Here is a 24,523-nt window from a genome sequence, read left to right as displayed (position 1 = left end):
GTGACACAAAGGGAACGCTGTGAGCTCGAGCTTTTATTATTATTTTTAATGCATTACACTTACAAGAAGAATTTTACTTGACGTCAATTTGACGTTGCTCGGTGATGACGGCGCCTATGCACAACACGGACACAAAAAGGAACGCTGACCGTGAAAATATATCAAATATTAGATTTTTTGAGGTAGCTATTATCCTAATATGAACATTTCTATAAATAATTTGGCGAGACACTAAAAATCTCACGTTTCGCTACAATGCATCCAAAGTAATCCTTACAATCACTAATTGTAATTAGGGGAGCAGGTGTTTAGAGAGCATATTAAAAACAGTTTTTAGTTTTAACCACGCCCACATGCACTTGCTAAACATGAGATCGAAAAGTCACATGCGTGACTTCAGTAACCACGGCATTCTTTGTCATTTCAAAAAAAAATAAAAAATTCTGACCCAATTCATTTTATAACGTAAGTTTTGCTTATAATGCATCAATTTCGAATGACCACATCACACTCGAGGAAAATTTGCTTTTAAAGTATAATATATATATATTTTTACAGTCCCAAACATTTTATTTCATTGACAATTCACCTTTAGTGGTCATACTAACATTTTATTAGCATCTCTCCACCATTGATATAATGCAGTATTTTCAATATACAAGTATCAATAAGCATGATTAAAAGATCACAATGGCTTTTTCTGTTACGTTTTATGTTAACAAAAACAAAAATCCCATATCCTATTATATTAAAATATTTTATATAGGCTTGGTAGTAAAAGTAGAGTTTTCGTTCAAGGCAATCATAGAATTTTAATCACATTGGGAGGCTCATAAATTAAACGGAGGCAAGGGGAGCAAAAAAGAGATTCTTTTTTTTTGAGATTGCGACGCAACATTCAAGTGAGTGCCTGATGCTTTCTTACCTTTTTCTGATATTTGTCCGGCGCAACGCGTAGAAAGATGGAAATGTTCAAAAAAACAAAAAACACAAAAAAACTGATGGCTGTTGGAAATCTTCAGATAACAGTCAGACACCTTGGTTCGCCTTGAACGCACGCACACACAGACTTGCATACATGTGACGTGCTCGAGTAAAGGAGTCTGTGCTTTTGCCATCAACAAGCTCACATCTGAGCCATATCTCAACTTTGGACATTATTGTTCTATGAGAATAAACACTGATACTTTCCATCTTTTACATACATACAGTATATATATATATATATATATATATATATTTATATATATATATATATATATTTATTCTTTATGACCACCTCCAAGGCTAAATTGAAAGTGTCCGTCACGCACTTCCACTCTTTCCACACACACAATGGGATCATTTGGAGATCTGCTGCTGCAGGTGGAGCAGGAACTCGTAGTAGGACAGCGCCGACTCGGTGCGGTCCTCGATCATGTTCTGCATCAACGCCACTTTCTGCTGACTCTCGTCCCTGGGACAAAAAAATGGGCACATAAACGACAGCAGCAGGTAGCGGTCGGACGGGAAGGCGGTTGATGTCGGAGAAAGCGCGGTGGTAAAACTCTGCAAGGTGATGCGGAGAAAGGTCCGGTTCACAGTCGGCTGCGTGTATTGAACAAAACCAGATTGATTTACAAAAGTCCTCCAGCTTGCTGCTAACACGCAAGGCAAAACGCCATGGATTGGCTAACGAAACTAGCGTTGACGTTGCGGGAATTAGAAAGCTTTTAAGAACTTCTATAGGACAAGGAGGTGAGCTGCACAGCAGACAAGAAGGTGACGGAAATCCCGCCTCCGCCCACCTGATGACATGCAGCGAGGGGTAAAAAGGCCTCTGCTCCCTCAGCCAGCCCACGAACGCTCGGGTCCTCTGCGACTCGGCAGTTTCCAGCTCTGGCAGCAGATACTGGCACAGGAACCATCTTGTTAGCATTAGCGTCGTTAGCATTCGGTTCAACCCCCCAAAAAATCCTCTTACCAGGTTTTCAGGCACGGCGGCGTAGTTGGGGACACCCAGAACTTGAGTGAGGAAGTTGGGGTTGCAGTTGCGTCCGATCCAAAGATACATGACCTGGACGGAGACGGGAGACGGGAGACATGATGGAAAAACGACATTCACTATTTTTACAGCTGCCTTCATCAAATGTTTAATTTAAGGACGTAAGATATGACCGTGATGACCATTTATTTTTCCCTTGGTATTTTTTTGGCAGCAGAATTCATTGGACGCATAAAATAAGAAGAGAATAAGCTATATTATTTTGTTTGTTGTGTTTTGAGTTTCAGGGGGAAAAAATATATATTTTTCCTATTTTGACAGAAAGATTTGACTATTTGTAATGCATTCTGTCATCTGCTTTTTATGAATATTTTTTCCCCTACTGGCTGTAATTACATGACAATTTTATTGTTTCAAGTCGATGTTTTCACGACAGTATTGGACAAGTGTTTAAAATATTTATAGTAGTAATAGTACATTTAAAATTAAAATAATTGTCAACGTTAGCTATTTTCCCATCAACACTCATGTGCTATTTAAAAGAAAATTAGCTCACATTTGTGCCCCCCCCCCCTTCACGACTCTATAATATGGGACGTTAGCGGTGCTTCAAGTCAAATCGTTTTGTATTGCCAACATCAAGGAATTGTGTGCCTTGCTGATGTGAAAATGCGAACCCGCACCGTTCCAGCATCCATGAGGTACGCTCCATCCCTGCTCAGCTTTTCCACGGACAGCTGCAGCGCTCTGGGCTGAGGGACCGTCCGCTCGCTGACGTTCAAAGCGCCCTGGGAAGGCACCGACAACGCAGCTACTTACAAGCACACTACACTGCTCGGGAATCAATCAATCAATCAATCAATATTACAGGTGGGGCGGAGTGGCTTGCGATTGTAATGTTGCGCGCGCTCACCTGGTCGGTCAGGTCGTCGACGCGGTACAAGGCGGGGTGGATCATCAGCATGGCGTAGGCCAGCGGCTGGTACTTGAGCTGACACATGGAGGCCACGCGCTCGTCCAGCCGCGTGCTCGTCCCCGTCCTGAACGCTTTCTGGAAAACACATGGAGGGGGATTACGTGCAATAAATACCTCGTTTTCTTAATCTAGCACACTTGTTCTATTTTAGGACCTTTCCTACTTGTTTGTATGCGGTGGTATAGTTGATAAGATTTTGTTTTGACCCAATATCCCTTCTTAACATACATTTTCATCTACTTGTAACCCTGTGATATCCACTATGAAAGTACGAGGTTGGTCGAAAGTGGTACAAAATAAATGTATCATTAACTTCTTTATTATTATTTTTTTTTTAAGAGATAACAGATATGTTTTTTTCAGGGCCGATACCGATGCTGATTATTAGTCGTCGTAGTTTTTTCGTTCAGGGAGCTCCCAAGGTTCAAGGCAGGTCTTAAAAAGTGAAATGGAAACTTAAGCAGGTAAATCCCATCGATCGATCTCTATAGCTTTCGACAGTAAATCTTTTTTGCCCAAAATTAAAAAATACTTGAAACCTTAAAAGGGAGGGTCCAAAGTTTTCACTGGATGAAATCCTTCTCAATCAACGCCTCTGGGCTTCTGTTAATGTGTGGTGGCGATTTGGTCTTGTACTTTTCATAGATTTCAATTAGCCCAAAATGGCCATGATAAATACAGAAGATACAATTTGAAGTAAATATTAAAAGAGCGCAAGTTGGAAACAGCAACGAGCCCCCCAAAAATCGCCACCCTTGGAAAGATGAAAGGGTTCGAAAAGAGGAAGCGAGCGCGGCAATGGCGGCTGACCTGCTTGAGCAGCGCGAGGATGTAGAGCGGGAAGAGTCGGAGGCAGGCCGGCGCCAGCAAGCCGGGCTGCTGGATGGTCAGCACCCAATGGCGGTACGACGACAGCGAGTCGATGGCGGCGTTGGTCATGGCGTCCCTGGCGTCGCTCATGCTGGCCGTCACCGAGCGGTCCACGGCTGAAAGCAGAAGACGGCCACGCCTTGAAACATTTACATGCACCGTCACGCATTACAATTAGCAGAGCTTGATCTTATAAAGCCCTGCGATTGGCCGGCAACCAGTTGAGGGTGCACCCCCGCCTACTGCCCCAAGCGACCCTTGTGAGGAAAATGGGAGAATTTGGATGGATGATCTTATAAATGGTGTTGAAGATCAATTCCCATTTTGAACCGTTTTTAATTTTGGGGTTTGAAGACCAGTGTTAGGGTTCCAAGTGCAGGTGTGTGTTTGCAAATGTTGATGCGGTGGAGACCCTCAAAGTGACCGTGAGCGCTTTCTTACCTTCCTTTTGCCAATTGAAAGAGACAAAGGAGCAGCTGCCTGACTTTTTTTCAAGCTTTAACCTGCTGGTCGGCATTTGGTGGTTGCCAGGCAACCACGTGCGTCGCCACTTGTGACCATCTGTCAGCGCATCCAAGTGGGTGGAAGCCTCGAATCAGATTGGATTTCTGGATTTCTAATGACTTTCTTCAGCTTTCTAATATACTGAAATTGAGTACGATTTGGAACCAAGAGAAGTAAATATATAAAAAAAAAAATCTATCTATCTATATATATCTATATTTTCTTTTTTTATTGCGTGTCCCTCACCCATACACGCCAGCAGGCCGGCCATAGCTTGAACGTCGGCGCCGGCAAAGATGTCCGACAGCGAGTGGACCACCGGGAGGCACAAGGTGTGCACGCGGATCCGCCGCTCTCCTGTTGAACGCGTCACAACAGTGGATCTCAAACACAAATGATCCACTTTCATTGAAATGCATACTTCTTCTTCATACATCTACGCAAACACTTCCATGTGATTGGACAGTAGCCTAATTGTTCCCGTCTTGTTTTTCACTTGACTTGAATGAAGTGCACGCGTAACTCAATTCGAGCTAAACATTTGTGTCGCACCACAAAGCAAAACAAAATCCTCTAAACGCGCGTGCACCTTTGCTGGAGGTGTAGAGCAGCGCCGCCTGGAAGGAGACCACCTGCATGTCGTCCAGGTTCTCCTCGATGGACATTTGCACGGCAAAGCCGGCGTCCGGGTTGACGTTGGGCAGCGACAGCAGGTCGGTGGAGCGCACAAACAAATTGCCGTGGAACGTGTGAATGGACAGACCTACAGACCCAAAAGTGAAACCAAAAGCAACTCATCATGGAAATTGCACTCTTTCATCTCAAATCCTTTTTTCAGCTCTTAAATGCATTAAAAAAAGAATAATAATAAAGTTATGAGAATTCTAGATTCCAACCGAGTCAAATGAACAAGAGAAGCGCTTAATTCCGGAAAGGTTGGCACCAATAAAGAGAGACAAGGCAGCCAAGATGGCGCCAAATGCAGCCAAGATGGCGCCAAATGCAGCCAAGATGGCGCCAAATGCAGCCAAGATGGCGCCAAATGCAGCCAAGATGGCGCCAAATGCAGCCAAGATGGCGCCAAATGCAGCCAAGATGGCGCCAAATGCAGCCAAGATGGCGCCAAATGCAGCCAAGATGGCGCCAAATGCAGCCAAGATGGCGCCAAATGCAGCCAAGATGGCGCCAAACGCAGCCGGCATACCTTTGGTGCAGCGTATCCTCATGACGGCCTCGAAGCCGATCTTCCTGGTCAGGTATCGCTTCAGGTCCTTCTGGAAGCGCTCCACCTGGGCGGGGTTGTGCTGGTGGTGGTAGGAGGGGAAGTAGTAGACGCAGCCGGCAGAGTAGCGCGATATGCAGCCTGGGAGAGCGAAAGCAAGACGGAAGCGCTCATGATATCCGTTCGACAAGGATTCATTATGGAGAGTCGTGCAATAAGTCACAAGTTCTTGCATTATGCTGCAGTCTTGTTTTGGGGGCGGAGTGAAAGGTATAGGTTTGATTATTTCAAAAAGAACAATTTGTTTTTTTTCTAGCTGAAAATATATTGATTTAGAATATCCGACATCAAATCTAAACACATTTTGCTCAATTCACAAAAAAAGGAGATGTCTTGAACATTTCAATGATTATTCAAACAAAAAGTTGAAATGGATCCAAATATATATTTGATGATTAAAATTAAAGGATATTTGTTCATATTTGTTTTCATTCCATGGCTAAACAAAGGGTTGAAAAAGCTCAGGACTGACCAAGAGACGCCAAGTCGCAGTACTGCGAGCTGAGCAGGAAGAGGTCGACGGCCACCTGCTGCCCCGAGCAGTCCAGCGCCAACTTCTTGTAGAAGTCCGTGGCCGGGGATAAGTGCTGGATGTCCTGAAGCGCAACAAAGCGTGTGTGAGCCCCGACGGCGTTATCGTTCGCCACGCGTCAATCCCGAACGGCGGCGCCGGGCCGGCACCTTGGCGGACGCTCTTTGGTTGGGGTCCTCCCTGGACTGGAGCGCCCCCGCGCCCAGATTGGGCAACTGCGTCTGAAAGACGGACAAGCGGCCGCCGGTGGGCGACAGCAGCTTGAAGGCGGCCTGCAGGGCCGAGCCCAGCGTGGACTGCGTCTCCGTGCTCTTCTCAAATAACGTGGGCAAGCTCTTCAGGAGATCCTGCACCAGCTGCAAGACACCACGTTGCAGTTTCAACAATTCAAACAAGATCTCAAAGGCTAAACGCAATCCTATAAATGCTCCGTTAAGTACAATTAGTATTTATGAACTCTTGTCCAGTTTGCCCGCTATGAAGACCACTGTAATGACTAACAGATGCCTGTAGATGGCAGCATCACACGGCTTTGGATATGCGAAGAGCGCAACGTTTGGTTCGTCAAATAAAAGGTGAAGGATTTAAAACCTCTCATTCAGGAATCTCGGGCTAAATAGAGCACAGTATCTTTTTTTCTTTTTCTTCTTTTCAACATCCATTTTGCAGGGGCTGCTCACAAGTAGCAGCATTTACTCATGCAGATGCCTCAAGCGACCTTATCTAACCTCCCAAAAGTAAATATTGACTTTCTGAGTCATTATTTAGTCGTTGGTTGTTGTAAGGATTAGGAAGCTTGTCAGGATGTATTTTGGAAGAGCTATTTTTCAAAACGACATTAAGACTTTTTAAGGATCTCCGCATGTCCTGAAAAGTTGCTTTCTTATGTTAAACACATTTCTCACCTCTTTGCTCTCGTTGAGGTTGACCAAAAGGCTGTCTGGTGTGGGTAAGAAGATATCTGTGGGGCACGTGAGCACAAATTGGCACGCATACTGGCGGCAAAGACAAAAGACAAAAGACAAAAAGCTTGGTAATTGCCTACACCTGCCACAAGATGGAAGCAAAGTCCTGTTTTTCTATGAGAGCAGGTTATGGCCTGACAAATGGCGCTCACCAGGAGGAAGTAGAATAGCAGCAGAAATGGAGATGATGAGGAGATGGTCACTCAGTAAACCGCAGCAGACATTTTTTGCAGAGGATCAAGAATACACGCAAGTATGGTTGGTAGGGGTGTAGCAAAAAAGGATTTGGACCGGAAATCCGGTTTTGAGTTTAACGACGCGAGCGCACTGGCGCGCGGACTAATGAATCGGTCTAAAAATAGCTCGAAGACGTTATAAGTGGGTTTTATGTTGCCGATACCGCTGCTCAAAACTGCTTCATAAAACAACCACAACAGTCCGGTTGCGATGGATTCAATGCCATGAGAATGAAATATCCTGGATGAATGAGAATATTATTATTATTATTATTATTATTATTATTATTATTATAGCATATCTTTAGTAGCTACAACTGATGATTGTCGTATTTTCTTAGGCAGATGCACGTTAAAATTTTGAAAGGCTGATCGTTACTAATTGGGGCTGTCACATGTCAGGACATTACATATGCAAAAATGTTGCTTTTTGTTTTCCAAAATGAAAGCAGATGTTTGAAATTAAATTAAACAAGATATTCAAACAACAAAATAATTGTATACTCATTTGACATTGGACTAATTGTTGAGTAATCAAATAACCGTTGCACCGCTACACCGAACCGTTCCATTTTAAAATCGAACCGTCCTTGTATCGGATTGCGCCCCGCGTATCCAATCGTCTTGGTTGGAGATTTACGCCCCTAATGGTTAGCTCTGTCTACACGTGTCGTAAGAGGATTATAAGATTGCGATATCAATGTATAAATATTAGCACGTCTAAGGCATTAGCATGAAGCTAAACAGACTTTGTGAAGGCATCGCCATTTGTTTATTCCAAATACAGAACTTGGAAACAAGTTCAAGCCACCATGTTGTTCATTCGCCGAAGACGCTACGAGATGGCGCCATTTTTTTGGATCAGACACAGCCTTGGCTTGAGCATGAAAAAAGGGAAACTTTTGTTTTGCAGCTCACAGCAGAGGACAGGCGTCCAAAAAGACGGTGCAATTATGCAACGGCGACACGACGTCACCTTCGATATCCGACACGATGAGCATCTGAGGCTGGGAGAGTCCCTCCTGAAGGTTGTAGAAGTGGATGGTGCTGTCGAAGGTGATGAAGCCGATTTTTGTCCGCGTGTCCCCGGGGAGCCTTCGGCGCGCACGCAAAGAAATGCGCTGTCAGTATGGGGCGGGCGGGAGTGAGGTCCGACGGAAGAGACGGCCGTCGATGGCTTACGCGTTGATGTTGTCCAGCACCGACTGACAGAAGACCTTCAGGTAGCCCGTCTCCACCGCGTTGTGGGACACGTCCAGGACAAACAGGTACACGGCTGGCTGCGGCGGCCTCAACTAAAGGTGGGGAAACAAAAAACAACACACACACACACACACACATTTGTGGTGATTTAAAAATCCATACAAAATCAATCAATTGAATACAAAAGACGCCCACCATGTATTCGGAAGGCGCGATGAACTCGATGGTGGCGTTCTGCACTTCGGGTCTCTTGTGTGGTTCTCCGTAGGATCGACTGACTGGATTATACATGAACTCCTCTGGAACTTCACACGCACACGCACGCACGCACACGCACGCACGGGGTCATACACAGAGGAGCAGGCTACAAAGCACATTTGATCCGACTCAATATCCTGACATCCCGAATCCGCTCTAATCTAATTTTACTACCTTTGCATCTTGCCGATTTTGAAGTGCTGACATTGAAATGGTTACGTTTGTGGTTAAACACCGTCCACAGCAGGGCTTCTCAAAGTGTAAGGGGCTCCCTCTTGTGGTAAATGAAAGAATCACGACCAGCGTACAGTTCAGTTGTGTTCAACTTTAAGTTCAATATATTTGCACTTAATCTTTTTAATCTGCACTTTTTTTCTTCAATTGTACGCGCAATACATGATCATTGAAAAATACTTCTTATTTTCCTATCCAATATTTAACTGCAATGTGACTACTGAGAAAAATGAACAATTATAAGAAATAAATGTTTCGTTTCATTTTTGGTGAATATTTACTGCTATTAAGACTTGGAGTGTAAATTATTTTTGGAGCTAATATTAACCACGGCTATATTTATTCTTTGAAAGCTTATAATTACCGCGGCACCGTTGCAATTTTCTGTTAACTCTTCTATGCCGTTTTCCATACACATGACTGTCGTTTTGCTTAAAGACCATTTGTTTGTTTTATGCGCCTTTTACAGCAAATTGCAAATGACGGCAAGTGAAGAGCTTGAAGCAAGCATGCTTCGCTTCCGTACACGCGGGTTTTCGTTTCCTCAAAGATGGCCTCCAATTTCTAGACAGCAAGAGAGTGAAGACTGAACTTGAAATGTGTGAAACGCGTGTGGGAGGGTCAAGTTTTTTTAAAATATCTTTGCATAATTGTCATCCGGCATTTACAGGCTACAAGTACTTTGTTAGTACCATCATTGACCCGATAGCACAGGTTGCACTTCCACCTCCTCTGGTCCAGGAAGGACACGAAGGGGTTGATGTAGGTTCGGCAGGAGCGACACCTGACGATGGTGCTGGACGTCACCACGGGAAGTTGCTGGAAGAAGAAGGAGGGCACACTTGGTCAAGATGGCGAGCTGGGAATCCATTTGCACTTCAAGTCAAGCTGAATCAACAAGACGGGAGCGCGGCGTGTTTGTCATTGGAAAAGCTTGATAACGAGAAATAATAATTTAAAAAAATAGGGGGGGGGGGGCAATCGGTCACACAACAAATTGTGGTCCGCTACAGTGGTCCATCGATACTGTTGGAAATCAAAATGACTTCTTAGTCGTACAAAAAAAAAAATGATGAAAAGAAGTGACTAAATGAGAAAATTCTTCTGTTTTGAAGACAAGACGCGCGAGCGCTTCCTGCGGACTCGTCCTTACCGAGAGGTCTTTGAAGGGGTGCAGCAGCAGGCCCAGCGGCATCTTGGCTTTATTGAGCAACGCTTGCGTCTGAGGGATGCTCGTCAGCGTGCAGCGGAAGACCCTGGCGGCGGAGGGACACGTTTGTTGATGTCAGCAAAAGGTGCGATTGTGCGACGCAGCGTTGCACTTTCCGCGGCGTGCCTTTGACAAATCATGTGATGTCATGTCAAGCCAATGAGTGAAGCACGTTCAAGCGTCCTTACTCGGGGTTGCAGTTGAGCTTCTGCAGGTCTTGGGGCAGGCAGGGGGTGGGGGCCGGCACGGGACCCGGGGGCAGCAGGTTGCGCTCCTGGAGGAGGTTGACCACTCGCAGGCTCTCGGGGGTGCCGGACTGCAGACTCATGGCTGCCAGGGACGGGCTGAGTTGGGCCGGGCCGGGCCCGGGAGGTGGCTGCGGGGAAGAAGGCCGCCATTAACGGTTTTGGCTTAAAAAAGAAAGTTCATTCTCAAGGTTTGCATTGTGGGTTGAGAAGGAGTTTGCTCAGGCAAAGCCAAGCGGCAGAACATGTTGCTCCACAAACAATCGTCAACTTGACAACGACTTTATTCTTGCTTGCGCTAAGTGCAAAGCAAATGCATAACAAGTGGAAGAACACGTACGCACGCACGCACGCACGCACGCACGCACGCACGCACGCACCATAACAAAACAAATGAGCGCGTGCGCGCTCCCTCTCACCTGGTGGTACGGCCAAGGTGCTTGAGCGTAAGGCTGCGTGGCGCTGTCAATTGCCGGGTGCGAGGGCTGCGCGGCACTCTGATTTGCCGGGTGCATGATTGGGGGGTGCTGGTACCCCGGCGCGAGGGGAGGGTAGTGGCTCACGTGCCGACCCGGCGGGCCATGCTGGGGCGGCCCGGCTGGGGAGAAAAGCAACATGAGAAGGAAAGGAACTGAAGACATTCCGTGTCTTCTGTCTTGTGACAAAAAGACCTACCCAGTTGGTTGTCCACATGATTGGTGCCGACGCCGGCGACCATTCCTGTTTTTACAAGGGAAAAGAGGTGACATTTGAACTCCGTCAACCAGCAGTGATGAGATGGAAAGGGACACAAGACATTTCTAGTGGGGATGGACATGACGACGAGATCAGACAATCAGTCGGCTGAACTGAATTAACTTTGCGTCACTCGACTTGTGCATTTCAATGTGAAAAGTTTCACTCGAGCAGCCTGGAGCATTACAAATTCACGTCATTAACATTTTTCTTCATTCCAAGAATTGATTGTGGTTTTTAGTTTAGATCATCTTTCACCACTGGATAGAAAAAAAAAGAGAAAAAACTTGGTGTCCACTTGTGATCACCATCTTTACGTTCAACACACTAGTATCTGTGAGTTTGAGTGCGTGCGACTGGTGAGTGACGTGGGAGTCAGCAAATGAGTGCGTAGAGTTCAGCAAATTTAGGATTGTGGCTGACTTAACGAGCTAACCGTTAGTTAGCTAACAGGGGCTGTGTCCGAATGTGCACCCTACTCCCTTATATAGTGCCCTACTTCGGGGTCACGCCATTTTGTAGCGGCGTCTGAATGTCCAGGGAACAAAAATGCAGGGCACTCAAAATTACCCACAATGCACTCTAAAAAAGTAGGTTCACTCAACTGGGTTGCATTGAGAGTATGAAAAAAAAAAAAAAACATGGCGCGAGCGACAGCATGGGAATCAAATCCGATGCATTACTATAGACTACGGAAATAATACAACATTTTTTGTTGAAATTATGTACAACAAATGGAATAAAGTTTGAAAACCTTTTCATTCACAATAAATAGCCGGTGCGTCACGTGATATGCGACGAGGAGAAAGTAGCGAGCTGGCTGTCCGAATCGCCAAACGGAATGAGGGCACCACATGAGGCCAGTCTTTAGGGCGGGGGGGGGGGGGGGGGGGGGGTCATGTAGTGAACGAGGGCTTAGCGGACCCGGGCGGACATTCGGACACAGCCAGTTTGCGAGTTTGTTGAATGACGCGATTGGAAGCAGACCAGCAGCTGCCTCCATCCTTGACCACGTGTGAGGACATGAAAACACATTTGAAGGAGATCGATTCGATGAACGAAGATCGCCATCTCGTGATAACGATCACCAACGTGGCACGTTGTGCTTTTTTTGGTCACTGAATTATTCGATGAATCGTTCCAGCCTCGCTTACAAGGGGTCAAAATAGGTTGGCCTGGGGAGTTTAGAATGCATTTTCATTTGATCTGGAAACGTCACCCCAAAAATGTGTTCTGAATATTGCTCATTTGTGAAAGTGTCTAATTATTGACCGCGAGTCGCAATCAGTTAAAGGCTTTTATTTTTCAAAGCGAGAGGAGAAAAGACGAAATGATACAAGATGTCAACATGGCTGGCGACACATTTAACCGCACCTGGACGTTCAACATCCGCCTCCTGACCGTCGGGCTCAGCGGGGGGCAGAACGCTGCCGGCCCCACACTGAGCTGGCATGTGGGTGGAGGGCAGACAACAGAACACGCTTTGGGTTTTTTAAGCCACGATGGAAATCCCCGCTGTAGAAAATGCGACGTCGGCGTGCGATTCCCACCGTGATCACGACTTACCGTCTGTCTTTGGGGGCGGCGGGGTGACGTTGGCCATGGGGGGCGCCGCGGGTTTCATGGTGGGGGGCGGGGTCCCAAAGGGAGCTCTGCCTGGGTGGTATTGCTGCGGCGCTGCGGGATTCATCGGCGGAGGAGCGGCGCCTGGTGGAAGAAAAGTCCATCTTGTTCATTCGTAGCGAATGGCCGCTTTTACAATCAATGCGTATGTACAGACTCGGGTCTTCTCGTCGTTTCCATTGGAAATGTTTAATGTGATTGATTGCGTGGCTGCCTTCCACTTTGCTGTTCTACACAAAACAAAGTGAAAAAGATTCTGCTCATGTTTTCTGTTTCTCGGCTTAAACTCAACATTTTCTTTTGCGCTTCATGCGTCGGTCAAGTGGACCATACTTCTATAAACAAGTTCTTCTGTGTTAGTAGCCATGTTTTTTGGAGTGTTGGCGAAAAAGAGATGACAATGCTCACATTTGTTGACACTTTTGAACCCGGCTAAAATCAGCCCGGTTAATATGGAAACCGGGTCGCAGCCAGTTCACGTTGCACAATCCGACATTAGCGCATTTATGCTCGCTTATAGCAACTTCCTGCAGAAGAAGCGTTCGATGTGTATTTTGACTCCTTGATTACGTGTCGGGAAATGAAATCGGCTTCAACATATATACCAGGTTAAGTACTTATGTAAACAATACATTTGCCACATACCATTTAAAGGTGTATTTAAATGATAGCCGAGTCGTGCGAGTGCTCAGCGACAAACAAAACAATTGGTTAATTGAAAAGTGCGACTTTTTGGGAGGCATCAGATCAGGACAACTCTCGCGGCAGGATTTGTGTCACGTGGCGGCGTCGTTGAACTTTGGACAGATTGGGAGTGAAGCGAGTGCGGGCTGTTGTGTGTGCGCGCGCGTCAACTTGTTGGAGGCGAGAGCGCAGGCCGGCCGGGCAAGGTCCTCCTCCAACATCACCCCTGTAGATACTTTATCTGACACCGCTGACTTTCATTTCAAGCAGAAAATGCGGCCGACAAGAATAAAGCGACTCAAATTGGGATTGCTGAAAATCCATACAGATTTGGATCTGATTTTAAAGGGACAGTGTGTCTTATTTAGCGCCATCTAGTGGTGAACTAATAATACATTCGTAAAAAAAAAAAAGTTGTATCACATCAACGTATATTTTGTTTTTTATATAATGGCTAATTATATTCCATGGGTCACAACACACCTTACAGGTGGCTGACATGTTACGCTGCTATGTTTCTGCTGCGGATACCCGAAGGAGAAGAACTTGGTGAACGTCGTTAGCCTCTGGTGGTGCTTGCAGCTCGTGTTGGACCCAATGGATCCATCGCCGCTTACCTTCCGCAGCTGGCCGTTGCCGAGTCTCGTGGTCCGGGCTCCTGCAGCTTGTTTCCCTCCACTTTGTTTTCGCTAGCCGCTCTCGTTAGCCACTCCAGCGAGTTCTTGCTCGCTTGCTCTTGGCTAGCCGCTCATTCTATTAGTTTGCCACTCGATGGCACTAAATTCTACACACTGTACCTTTAAGCATACAAGTTGCATCATCGTTTTGATTGATTTGGCCACAGAAGTGCCCAATTGGCATCTTCTAGATTGTTTTTTTTTTAAACTTCATTTGGATTATATCCTGTAGTGGTCCCAGTGGGCATTTTGACGTTCTTACCTGGCTGGCCGTATCCTTGTAGACAGGTTGGGGGCCGTACGGCGTTATGGGACATCGAGGGTGTCGAACTGTAAGATGCGGGCGGGTTCGCGTGGTTGGTCGCCGGGCCCCGAGGGGGTGCGGTCATGGGCGTGGCAGCAGAGTTGTACTGCCACCCTGGAGCCATGAGGGGCTGCTGCTGATGTTGGGGGTTCTGGTATGCAGCGGGCGGAGGAGGGGTGCCCTGCGCGGGGGGCAACCGGGGACCGGGACTGGGGCTGGCAGAATGGGGAGGGGTGCGGGAAACGGGGACGCCCACTGGGGGTTGGATGAGGTGAGGTTGGCCGGGCGGCGCTGGATAGGACGTGGGCGGCGGGCCAGGTTGGTAGGAGCCGACTGGGGGGATGTGCTGGTACGGCCCGGGGGGGTAGAGTCCAGGGCCGGGGGGGGCTGGAGCCTTGGCCTGCATTGGGTTGTAGTTGGCTTGGTGCGTCACGCCGTAATTGACTGCCGGGAGCTGCTGGACTCCGACTGGATTCTGCGAAGGACCTGGAACCGGTTGGAAATGTAACAATGTTATCAACAGTGTTAACCTGACATGATAAGATTGAAAGCGCAAATTGCGGGAAAATGACATTTCCAGCTTGAACATCCCACCAATGTTTTGGTGAAACACTTGCGGCGCCGCTTTCGGCACATTTGTGGATTTTCCCTTCAGCTTTCTACGTGAAGCAAAACACAGCTTTCCTGGTCTTGCCGCCAGCGTTTGAATGGCAACGCGAGCAAACACGTGGCTTGCTTTTCAAGCCAAGGTGACACTTGTGAACAGAATCGGAAAGGTGAGCGCACCTGAATGGCGATGACAAGCGCACGGTGGTACCAAATGGCCAATAAGGTGAGAGAACGCCAGTAATCCGGTTACCTTAATCTTGATCTGCCCTCAGTGGCTCGGCGTGAGCGAGTCTTGAACGTTTCGCTGACGCACGTGATGATTTAAATATCACATTAGATACAAAAAGAAGCCTTTGCTTTTGCTGATAAGAATTCTCAAAAAGGTGGAGCTTTTTATACCACGCGACATATGATCTTTATTTTTTTTATATTATAATTATTCCTCTTGAATAACTGAAACAAAACAAAAAGACTTTGCAAGTATTACAAGAATGTTGATAGTAATTCCACCACAATCCATGAAATGTTGCGTGTTGCCCTCCATTGCATAATGACACTCCCTCCCGTGGAAAGGGATTACGAGGAAAAGCTCTCGTCAATGGCCTGGGGATGAATGACCAAGGCGCTTAAATCCACTGGAAAGCGTCTTTAAAACTGTCCATTTTAGGCCGGAGTCATTTAGAAGCTCAAACACAAACGTGAATTAAAAGTGAGGGAAAAATAAGCAAAGCTACGGAAAGAATTGGAAAGGAAAATATTTCATATGTGAATTTATGTTGTAATTTTCCACATATTATTATTATTTTTTTTTTTAACACAATTGTCAATTATCTAGCTATCCTGCCAGACCGATTTCAGTTTGACCAAAACGCTCTTTAGAGAAGTAATTCATCAGGTGCGCCTGAACTCGACTCCATGTAGAGGATAAAGATTAAGCGGTGAATCTCAGCTTGTCACGTCGATTGTGAGACGGATAAATGCCAACGTGTTGTTTAAACAATGTGCTTAGAAGGACTGGGAAAATCACGATGTATGCATTTCATATAACTATTGATTTTTTTCCTCTTACCCATTTAAAATAGGAGAAACAATTACATTGATTCTAGATCAAATTAAAATCAATGAAATGGCTTAATGATCAAATTAAATAAAACAATTCTCCATAGGAAAAATACCATTCAAATCATCTGCTAGCAAAACTACTTTTTAAGGAATGTACACTGCTTTGTGTACATTGTAATGTGCTGTGCAATGTTTACATCCATGCTCCTCCAGCAGTACAATGTAAATGCTTATTTGTGGAAGACGCTTTAAGCGGCATCATTGATACAATTACGAGAACTTTTACACCACGTATCCACCCCAAAGCTGTTTGATCATTTTAGCAATGCACCAAATAATCTTATTGCAAGTTGCGTCACTCTTTGCTGGTTCGGCAGACAAGGTTCACAAATGTCTTCTTGTGCGCTTGTGAATGTGACACAAATGTAATCACACTTGTGGGTTTGCTTCCTAATTTTTTTTTTTATATCATACATTTTATTGGGGGCATTTCGTATTGACATCAATGTCGCAAAATATATTGATATCGAATTGCCGCCCAGCCCTAAAAACAGAGCACATGTTGCAGTAGTTAGAACGTTTGAAACTTTGAAAGTGTTGCGATCGTGACAGAAAATGACAGAAAATGACGCACTGCCAGTACAATGAATAAGTAACTGTAGATTCGTGCACATCAGTTAAAAAATGTTGTCATCTGGATCAAGTCCAATGTGCCACATTGACAGTGAAGTCGGGCAAAAAAATGAAAAAACAACTCGCGATCATGTTTGAAAGCTTTGACATTACGATGTCGTACTTGTACTGACAAGAGGACGTGGATATTGACCAACAAGCTGAATGAAGAAAACTTTCCAGAAGCTTGAGCACATGACGAACTTGTTCATTGAATTAAAAAAAGAAAAAAAAGTGGATGCTCACCACAACGGCCAGCACTGAAATGCACTAAAAATGACAGAAGGCTAATTTGCAACCAAGTTTGCCACAGCGGCCCGAGCTTCTTTAGCTACAAATCAGAGTTAAACAGAAGGTGAAACAAGGTCACACACGCGAGTATTTATTTGGGAAGCAGCGCTAAGTTTGTGTGCAAGTCGACTCGGCGCTCTTGACTAACTTACGACGGCGTTAAAGGCGAGTCGGCGAGCTAAGCGTTAGCAAGCGTTCACAGCCAAACAAGTCACCGCAGATTCTTAGCTTGTATTTAGTGTGACGTGTCGCATTGAAACTTTACCATTCGCGTACGGCTGCCCAGTCCCGTTCTGGGCATTGAAGCCCGCCGTTGACATCTTGAAAACGGACGCCGGGTTCCGATTCCAAGTGGTTAGCTTGAGCGGTTAGCTTCTTCGGCTTCTTCTTCTTCGGCTTCTTCTTCTTCTTCTTCTTTTAGCCGACTAGCTGTGGAACAATTCGCAGCGTTAGGGAGCAAATGTCCGCTGGTTTTGTTGTTTTTAAAAATGGGACTGACTGGCTGGCTCGATCACGCGACCATGTCTGCGGGCCGAGAAGCTCCCGTCGCAAGTGACACGACGCCGGAGTGCCGATTGCAAGGCCTTGGTCGAGAGCAATCGTGTGTGTGGAAAAACCGGAAATCGGGATCACCCAAGAAGGATCAACGTCGAATTTGTCGGGCATGCGCAGTGTGTACACGTGGCATTTCCTCCCGTGCTCTCCATTTTGCGGTCTACTTGAAACAAGCAGAGGTGGCGCAGGTCAAGTACACTCATGTGCGCGCGCGCGCGCATGTTTTCAAATGTATTTCGTTTGCTTGGAGGGACGAGGGAGTCATTTAAAACCATCATCTGTGACTCAGTAGCTTCCACATTTGGTTTCAACGTTGCCACAAATGTTATCTTGGAATACAGGCTGCTCCTAACGACTATTTTAAAAATGAATTCTGTTGAGTGTTTTTGTGATTAATGGGTGAATTGGGTTTAAGGTTATAGGGATACAAATAAATAAACGTGACATTGCTCAAAATTAACTGCAGAAAATACACCAACATCACTTGATTAGGATTCAGTTGCTGTTACTGGTTTGGTCAGGCAACAGGTAAAAATGTCGGTAATTGTTTTCCACAGTAACAACTGATCTATGGAAAATGCCTTGCGATTTGTTTGATATCTGGTATCGTTCACGTATTGTGAAATGCTGTCTGATGTCTGCCAGTCCTGAAGTGGTTGGTGCCTGAAAGCAGCAAGAAGCAGTCACCAAAAACAGAGAAGTCAGAGATAGCAAATACAAGGAGAAAAGCACAGGCCCTAAAGACGAACCCTGTGGAGCCCCATTAAAACAGGAGATCTGAGGGGGGCTCGTAATTACAAAAATGGAATATTTTCATCATTTCATTGTCTTTTCAGGTTTAGAAATTGCAATAACAAATTGAATTCAGATCTGATCCTGATTTGTTTCATGGACATGTTTCAACATTGATAACACCAAATTGTTTTTGTTTTTTTAAATCATGTTTGTAGGATCAGGAGGTGTAAAGTACAATCTGATTTAATCCAGATTTGATCCAGATTACACTGAGGTACAGTCTCTAAACGCCAAAACCCTTTGATTGTGGTCTCAGGTGGCCTGCTCTTACGTCGGCCTGCTCTTATGGCTCACATGTTCTTGCCGAGTTTTGTGGTCGTCGCTCATGCCTTTTTGGAATGTGCCCACGTGGCACAGGCATGCTCGCCAGTCCTGATGCTCTCGCCCATGCAGGCCTTCAGCACCGGGTGCAGATCCGGGCAGCCCGTGCAAGATATCATTCTCTCCACGGGGTTTTCAGCTTCGTCGTGGTCATCAATGGCGTCCGACGTCGTCTTCCTTCTTGCACTTCAGTCACGAGGAGACGGGGATGTCATTCTGTGCAGAAATGTGACATATTGCGTTGACCATTATGTTGGTGAAATGTTATAATGAACTCTAAATTCCTATGTTTATATTACACATTTTTTATATTAATGATGTATATTAAAACTAGCACTAGAGTTTGTGTTTCTCTTCTCTCTTTTACTCTTACTGTGCAAATCTCTAACAATATTAAAATAATAATAGTGTTTTGTGGCATATAATATAGGAATGAAAAGAAGACTTAGCACAGCAGTCAAATAAGCACTGTCACTTCCTCCTACGTGATTAACAACAAGGCTCAACAAAACCTCGCAGTATGAATCAATTTTGTTTGTGACTGTACATACGCTTATAATGCATAAAACGGGGTGATATGAGGAAGAACGTGTTATCGAAGTGAAACAAATGAGATCATATGGACCTTGGTGCCCAATTAAAAATAATTCCGCCTAAGTGACGCATGTTCTGACAACAGAACGACTCGGACTCAATAAATGTACATAATCGTGAAACCTGAATGGAGGTGGAGAATCAATAGGTGGCGGTTGTGCGTTATTACACTTTGCAAACCGCCGTTAACATTGAGACGAAGAAGAAGCGGAAGAAGCCATTGCGGTGTCGTGGCTCACTCAACAAAACACGAAAAAAAGAAGAAGAAAAAAAGGGAGACGGGCGAGCTGGCTGTCAGCGGGATCTTTTAGAATTTTCCCCCGAGCCACATTCACATGACCAGACGAGCCAACGCATTCGGCAAACGAACCCACGCCTGAAGAACGAGTAAGTTTCCCGGCCGGCGGCTGGCGCGCACTTTGTCGGCCGTCTGAACGTGAAACCTTCGCCATCGCGATTGCTAGCCATGCTAGGCTAACAGAGCTAACGTCAACCCGGGCTCACTCGGCTCTTTTCGACGCGACTATTTCTCGTCGAGAAGTCGCAAGTGTATCCTTAAAACGTCGCACGATTTCCACTAGTTGTTCTCATTGACTCACTTGTGTCGCGTTAGCTGTATGCTAACGACTTTTCCGGCTTGTCGATGCTACGTCGCCGTTTGGACAAAATGACACGTAACTAGTAGCTTCCTGCTAGCGCTAATGAAAGCCGCCAGCGTAATCTTTTTGTCAGCTACTCACTTACTTGCTTTCGTATGTTCAAATTTGGATCATTTGAAAAGACAGGCCATCATTGATGTGACGTGTCGGGACTGAAATATGAACAAAATGGTAGCAGCTGTAGTTATCTTTAGTCAACGGTTTCGACGCGAGTGGCAGCCTTTCCAATAGAATTAAAAAGCAAAGTGACCTCATTCATAGTTTAGAACGGAGTTTTGTTCTGTTGAGTGCTGGAGTTCGTATCATTAAAAACACCATCAATGTGTACAGAAAGCGCCTTAGGTTGTAAGTATAAAACATGGAGGCAAACTGAGGACCTGCTGCACTTCCCCAAACCTTTTGCAGGCATAGTTTGCGTTTCCAAACTAAAACTAAAACTAATACTAATACTACTGCGGTGGCAGGCACATCGTCAGCAGGTAGAAAGAAGGCAAGAGTCTCACGGAAGAAGAACATACCGAGTTTGGGATGGCTTCAAATTGAACAGTGACGATAAAGATGGCCAAGGTATCGATCCTTGCAGTTGGAGTGAGTCATTCGGACCTTGTGGCCAATTTCTGCCGGGCCAGGCTACAATACAATCCATGCTTTTTTCCAGCCTGCCCATGACTTCCTTCTGACGTGCAAATCCGTTTGCAAATGAGACAATATCTTGCATCCGTCACGCTCCAATCAAACCATCAGCAAACGTGGTAACAGTGCATCAGAGAGGCATCGGAACCTGCAAATCGGACTCCGTCTTTTATCATAAATGCCACAGATCACGGCGGCACTTACCGCTCGCCCTTTCAAAGCCATACACACTCAAAAGTCACAAATATTGCAGTAGCGCGTGAGGCTGTGAATTGACAAAATAATTCCTGTTGGAGTTCACATCCGAATTCCAGGAGACGCGTAAAAATAATGGATTTGAAGATAAGAAGAAGAGAAAAAAACCCTGTTTGATCAATTGAATGATAAAAACACTCTCCCTATATACCCTGAGATGAACCTGTGCCAGGCCAGGTTAGGGTTAGAGATGGGCTCCAGCTGACCCGCGACCTTAAACAGAAGCGAGAATATTTCTTCTGCTCGTCACGGAGGAAAGGTCGCCTCGTTTGCTTTTGCGTTTCGGGGAGTACTCGCGTTACAACATTCCGCTGGCCAGGGTTCCGAACCGCAAAATCGTAATTGCACTAATTATTGGTGTTAATTGTGTGCCGTTTGTAACCTCAGAAGGTTTTTTGTAAACGGAAGAACTTTATTGCGACTGAACCAGTCCAATGAATGAACTCTCCTGACTTTGTATCGGTATTTTCCGTCCGTTAGCCTCTGGGCTCGCTCGCTTGCCGGTATCAGCGCGCGTGACGTCGGCCGCTTGTAGCGTTAAGAACGAGGCGGCCGGCGCAGGCGCTCGCTGACGTGGAGCTCAGCTGGCGTTGACGTGGTCGCGACCTTTGGCTCCGTTGCACTTTAGCCCCGAAGTTGTTGCGTCATTTGGGAGGGACGAGGTCGTTGAGAACGGGATTTAAAAAATCAATACCAAAAGACGGCGAACCCAAACTTGTTTAGTGCAAACATGGAATAAGTGCTTTTGTGTAAGTTATTGATTTGTGCTTTGCATTTTTTTATTCAAGGGGGGGGGGCAAATTTAGGACATTGTGTCATTGACGCCTTTTTCCTTCTGGCTCGCCATCTTTGTGCTAATTGACTTTCTTGTGCACGAGTCTGCATGAACGCATTTGGAGGGAAACGATTTTGCTTTTTTGCCTTTTTATTGAAATGAAACCAATCGCGTTTGTCATCTCAAGCCGTGTTTCGTGTTTGTTGTTTTTGTGCGTGTTAAATATATGCAGCACCAGGATTGGTCAACTCCAAGATAAATAATAATAATCAAAAAAAGATCACTACGTATTTTGTAATAAAGTCAATTCTGCAACTGTTCGATCTTCATTCTTCAACAATCGTGACTTTTAAAATCAATGCCAAAAGCTCACGTCTGATAAGAATGAACACAAACGTTCAACCCAAGTTTGATTATTCCTTTTTGTTCGTATTGGTAACAGTTTTCTGCTGAGTTTATGTTCAGTTCAGGGCTCTAAAAAGAGTTTGATTGTTTCCTCCCCAAATTCCTCATTTGTAGCACAGAATTGGAACCGTTTGCCTTTTTTTGCTTCCTTCTGATTTCCGGCGCGTTTCCCTCCACAGGATTGAAGAGCTCCAGATATGTCATTCATATTCGACTGGATTTATAGCGGGTTCAATAGCGTACTGCAGTTTTTAGGTGAGTACGAAAACGATCCCACGCTGTATTTCTCATGCTTGCTACCGACCCCAACGCCGATCAATCAACATTGCTCAAGTTGAGGACAAAGCGGGCGCCCGCTCGGTGGCGCCACCTAGCGGGCGCCACCGAGCGAGCGCTCTTTCAGCCCAAGCGGCGGCGGTCCGTCCTGTTCTCCCTGTCGCGCAGGTGACGCTCGGCGGGCGCCGTCGCAAAGCGGCGCCCATCGCTGACTCACAGGACGACAAACACAAGATGTTTTCAGCAGGAAACAAATCCCGAGCTTCTAAAAGTGGCCGTGGCACGTTCGCCGCCTCATTTGGGAGCACAGAAAGGCTTTTTGGTTGCCGTTGATTTTGCTGTAAAAGCTTGTCAAAACGCCGGACGGAATCAAAAAGTGACTGTCTTGCTTTCCAAACGCGAGCACACAAAAAAAGAAGATTTTTTTTGGCCAAAATAAAAACCAAAGTATTGTACCCCCCCCCCCCCCCCCGTTAAAAAAAAAAAAAATGAAGTCATTCAGGCCCGCATGTTGTCGTGTTTTGTTTGCAGGACTGTACAAGAAGTCGGGCAAGCTGGTGTTCCTGGGCCTGGACAATGCCGGCAAAACCACGCTACTGCACATGCTCAAAGACGACCGACTGGGACAGCACGTGCCCACTTTACATCCCAGTCAGTGGCCAAATCGCACAAATCGGCGGCCGCTTTGGCTTTCCTTGCGCTCACACACACTTTGAATGTTTGCATTGTGCTCGCGCAGCCTCGGAGGAGCTGACCATTGCCGGCATGACATTCACCACCTTTGACCTCGGAGGCCACGCACAAGGTACGTGGTGTTTACGGACACAAAACGCCGGGCTCCAAATAACCCGTTGACACGCATGGCATCCCGCCGCCGCCGCCAGCCCGCCGAGTGTGGAAACACTACCTCCCCGCCATCAACGGCATCGTCTTCCTCGTGGACTGCGCCGACGGCGTCCGATTGGCGGAATCCAAAGCGGAGCTTGACGTGAGTCGCCTGCAAGGACGCCGGACGTCTTGCAGTTGGAACAAATCTTGAAAAAAACAAAAAACAGCTCAACCGTCTTTAGCTTAATGCTAACAAACTAGCATCGATGTTGACAAGTTTGCCCCCGACCTGCTTTTTCAAGGGTTTGATGACGGACGAGACCATCGGGAACGTGCCCATCCTCATCCTGGGAAACAAGATCGACCGGCCCGAGGCCATCAGCGAGGAGCGGCTGCGGGAAATGTTTGGCCTGTACGGCCAGACGACAGGAAAGGTGAGCGGGCGCCGGCCGCCGCCTGAGCCGCGCCGGCCGGGCGCAGATCCGATTTGAAGGCCGTGTTTTGGCGTCCCGCAGGGCACCATCCCCATGAAGGAGCTGAACACGAGACCCCTGGAGGTGTACATGTGCAGCGTGCTGAAGCGCCAAGGCTACGGCGAGGGATTCCGCTGGCTCTCCCAGTACATCGACTGAACGCGGCGCCACCTGCCGCACCCTCGCCGCAACTACAACAAACAGAAAGAGCAGCGGCGGCGGCGTTGGCGGCGGGCGTGCCCACCCACCACCAAGACCATGACAACAACTCGATCCCAATAGACTTTTATTGGTTCTTTGGGTTCTGCACTTACACACACGCACACACACACACACACACACGGTTGTTTGTCCCTCTCTATAGCGCAAAATGGACACATTTTTGTTTAGTTTGTTTTTTTGTGCACGGCGTCCATTTGGAAGCTTGCATTAGTTCTATACATGGCATTTTATTCAATCATCACATTTTTTGTTTACTTTTATGACAGCGTTAATAAATGGAAAGGACCAACACGCCTCCTCGCCTTGCTCACCCTACTTCTTTTTTTTTTATACACATATTTTGATATGAAAAAGTAGCGTAACGGCTCCCAAATAATGTATGAAATGTACGGCAACATGGTACATGGATGTTGTATCCTTCACGTCGCACTATTATGCATGCCTTGTTCCGTTTCAGCTGTAACGCTTTTTATTTTCATTACAGTTACAAAAGCAGAGGAAGATGCCAATTTTGTTAAAAAATTTTTGGAGGGAGGCAATATTCGCGCGCGCGCGCGCGCGCGCGCGCACGCACGC

General features: G+C 46.2%; 2 protein-coding genes across 4 annotated transcripts; one reads left to right on the top strand and one right to left on the bottom strand.

The window, feature by feature from the left end:
* Positions 1-521: 521 nt before the first annotated feature.
* Positions 522-17,867, bottom strand: sec24a (SEC24 homolog A, COPII coat complex component). Of its 2 annotated transcripts, XM_086097900.1 has the most exons (25): positions 17,656-17,867; positions 17,422-17,585; positions 14,481-15,008; positions 12,801-12,941; positions 12,609-12,680; positions 11,175-11,219; positions 10,919-11,097; positions 10,443-10,630; positions 10,198-10,300; positions 9,737-9,863; positions 8,748-8,857; positions 8,532-8,644; positions 8,326-8,444; positions 7,054-7,109; positions 6,298-6,504; positions 6,089-6,212; positions 5,539-5,697; positions 4,924-5,097; positions 4,581-4,691; positions 3,771-3,946; positions 2,898-3,035; positions 2,668-2,772; positions 1,964-2,056; positions 1,788-1,891; positions 522-1,456 (listed from the first exon to the last, which is right to left on the bottom strand). In XM_086097900.1, the coding sequence occupies exons 2-25, from the start codon at positions 17,474-17,476 to the stop codon at positions 1,342-1,344; spliced, it is 3,342 nt and encodes a 1,113-aa protein (XP_085954026.1). In that variant the 5' UTR covers positions 17,477-17,585; positions 17,656-17,867; the 3' UTR covers positions 522-1,341. The 2 variants fall into 2 exon arrangements, with proteins under 2 accessions (XP_085954026.1, XP_085954027.1); XM_086097901.1 differs by lacking the exon at positions 12,609-12,680 and having other exon boundaries at positions 17,422-17,864.
* A 1,746-nt stretch (positions 17,868-19,613) lies between these two features.
* On the top strand, positions 19,614-24,236 carry sar1b (secretion associated, Ras related GTPase 1B). 2 transcript variants are annotated; one of them, XM_086097904.1, is made up of 7 exons: positions 19,614-19,808; positions 22,328-22,403; positions 22,956-23,075; positions 23,164-23,229; positions 23,309-23,412; positions 23,555-23,686; positions 23,768-24,236. In XM_086097904.1, exons 2-7 carry the CDS (start codon positions 22,346-22,348, stop codon positions 23,882-23,884), a joined length of 597 nt encoding a protein of 198 aa, XP_085954030.1. In that variant the 5' UTR covers positions 19,614-19,808; positions 22,328-22,345; the 3' UTR covers positions 23,885-24,236. The 2 variants fall into 2 exon arrangements, with proteins under 2 accessions (XP_085954030.1, XP_085954031.1); XM_086097905.1 differs by lacking the exon at positions 19,614-19,808 and adding an exon at positions 21,645-21,717.
* Positions 24,237-24,523: the final 287 nt, after the last annotated feature.

The sequence above is a fragment of the Leptonotus elevatus genome, chromosome 16 (genome assembly GCF_054856555.1).
Source record: "Leptonotus elevatus isolate MCC_2025b chromosome 16, RoL_Lele_1.0, whole genome shotgun sequence".
NCBI lineage: Eukaryota > Metazoa > Chordata > Actinopteri > Syngnathiformes > Syngnathidae > Leptonotus > Leptonotus elevatus.
This window is presented reverse-complemented; position numbering and strand designations above follow the sequence as displayed.

What these genes read in the sequence shown, in the direction of transcription:
- sec24a (XM_086097900.1), bottom strand. Translation starts at nt 17,476, where the DNA reads ATGTCAACGGCGGGCTTCAATGCCCAGAACGGGACTGGGCAGCCGTAC. An exon ending in ACCTCAACGAGAGCAAAGAG is followed by an intron (nt 6,505 to 7,053) that starts GTGAGAAATGTG and finishes GGTGTCTTGCAG; the next exon opens with CTGGTGCAGGATCTCCTGAA. An exon ending in TCGACGACCTGACCGACCAG is followed by an intron (nt 2,773 to 2,897) that starts GTGAGCGCGCGC and finishes GTGCCTTCCCAG; the next exon opens with GGCGCTTTGAACGTCAGCGA.
- sar1b (XM_086097904.1), top strand. Translation starts at nt 22,346, where the DNA reads ATGTCATTCATATTCGACTGGATTTATAGCGGGTTCAATAGCGTACTG. An exon ending in CCTCGGAGGCCACGCACAAG is followed by an intron (nt 23,230 to 23,308) that starts GTACGTGGTGTT and finishes CGCCGCCGCCAG; the next exon opens with CCCGCCGAGTGTGGAAACAC. An exon ending in AATCCAAAGCGGAGCTTGAC is followed by an intron (nt 23,413 to 23,554) that starts GTGAGTCGCCTG and finishes TGCTTTTTCAAG; the next exon opens with GGTTTGATGACGGACGAGAC.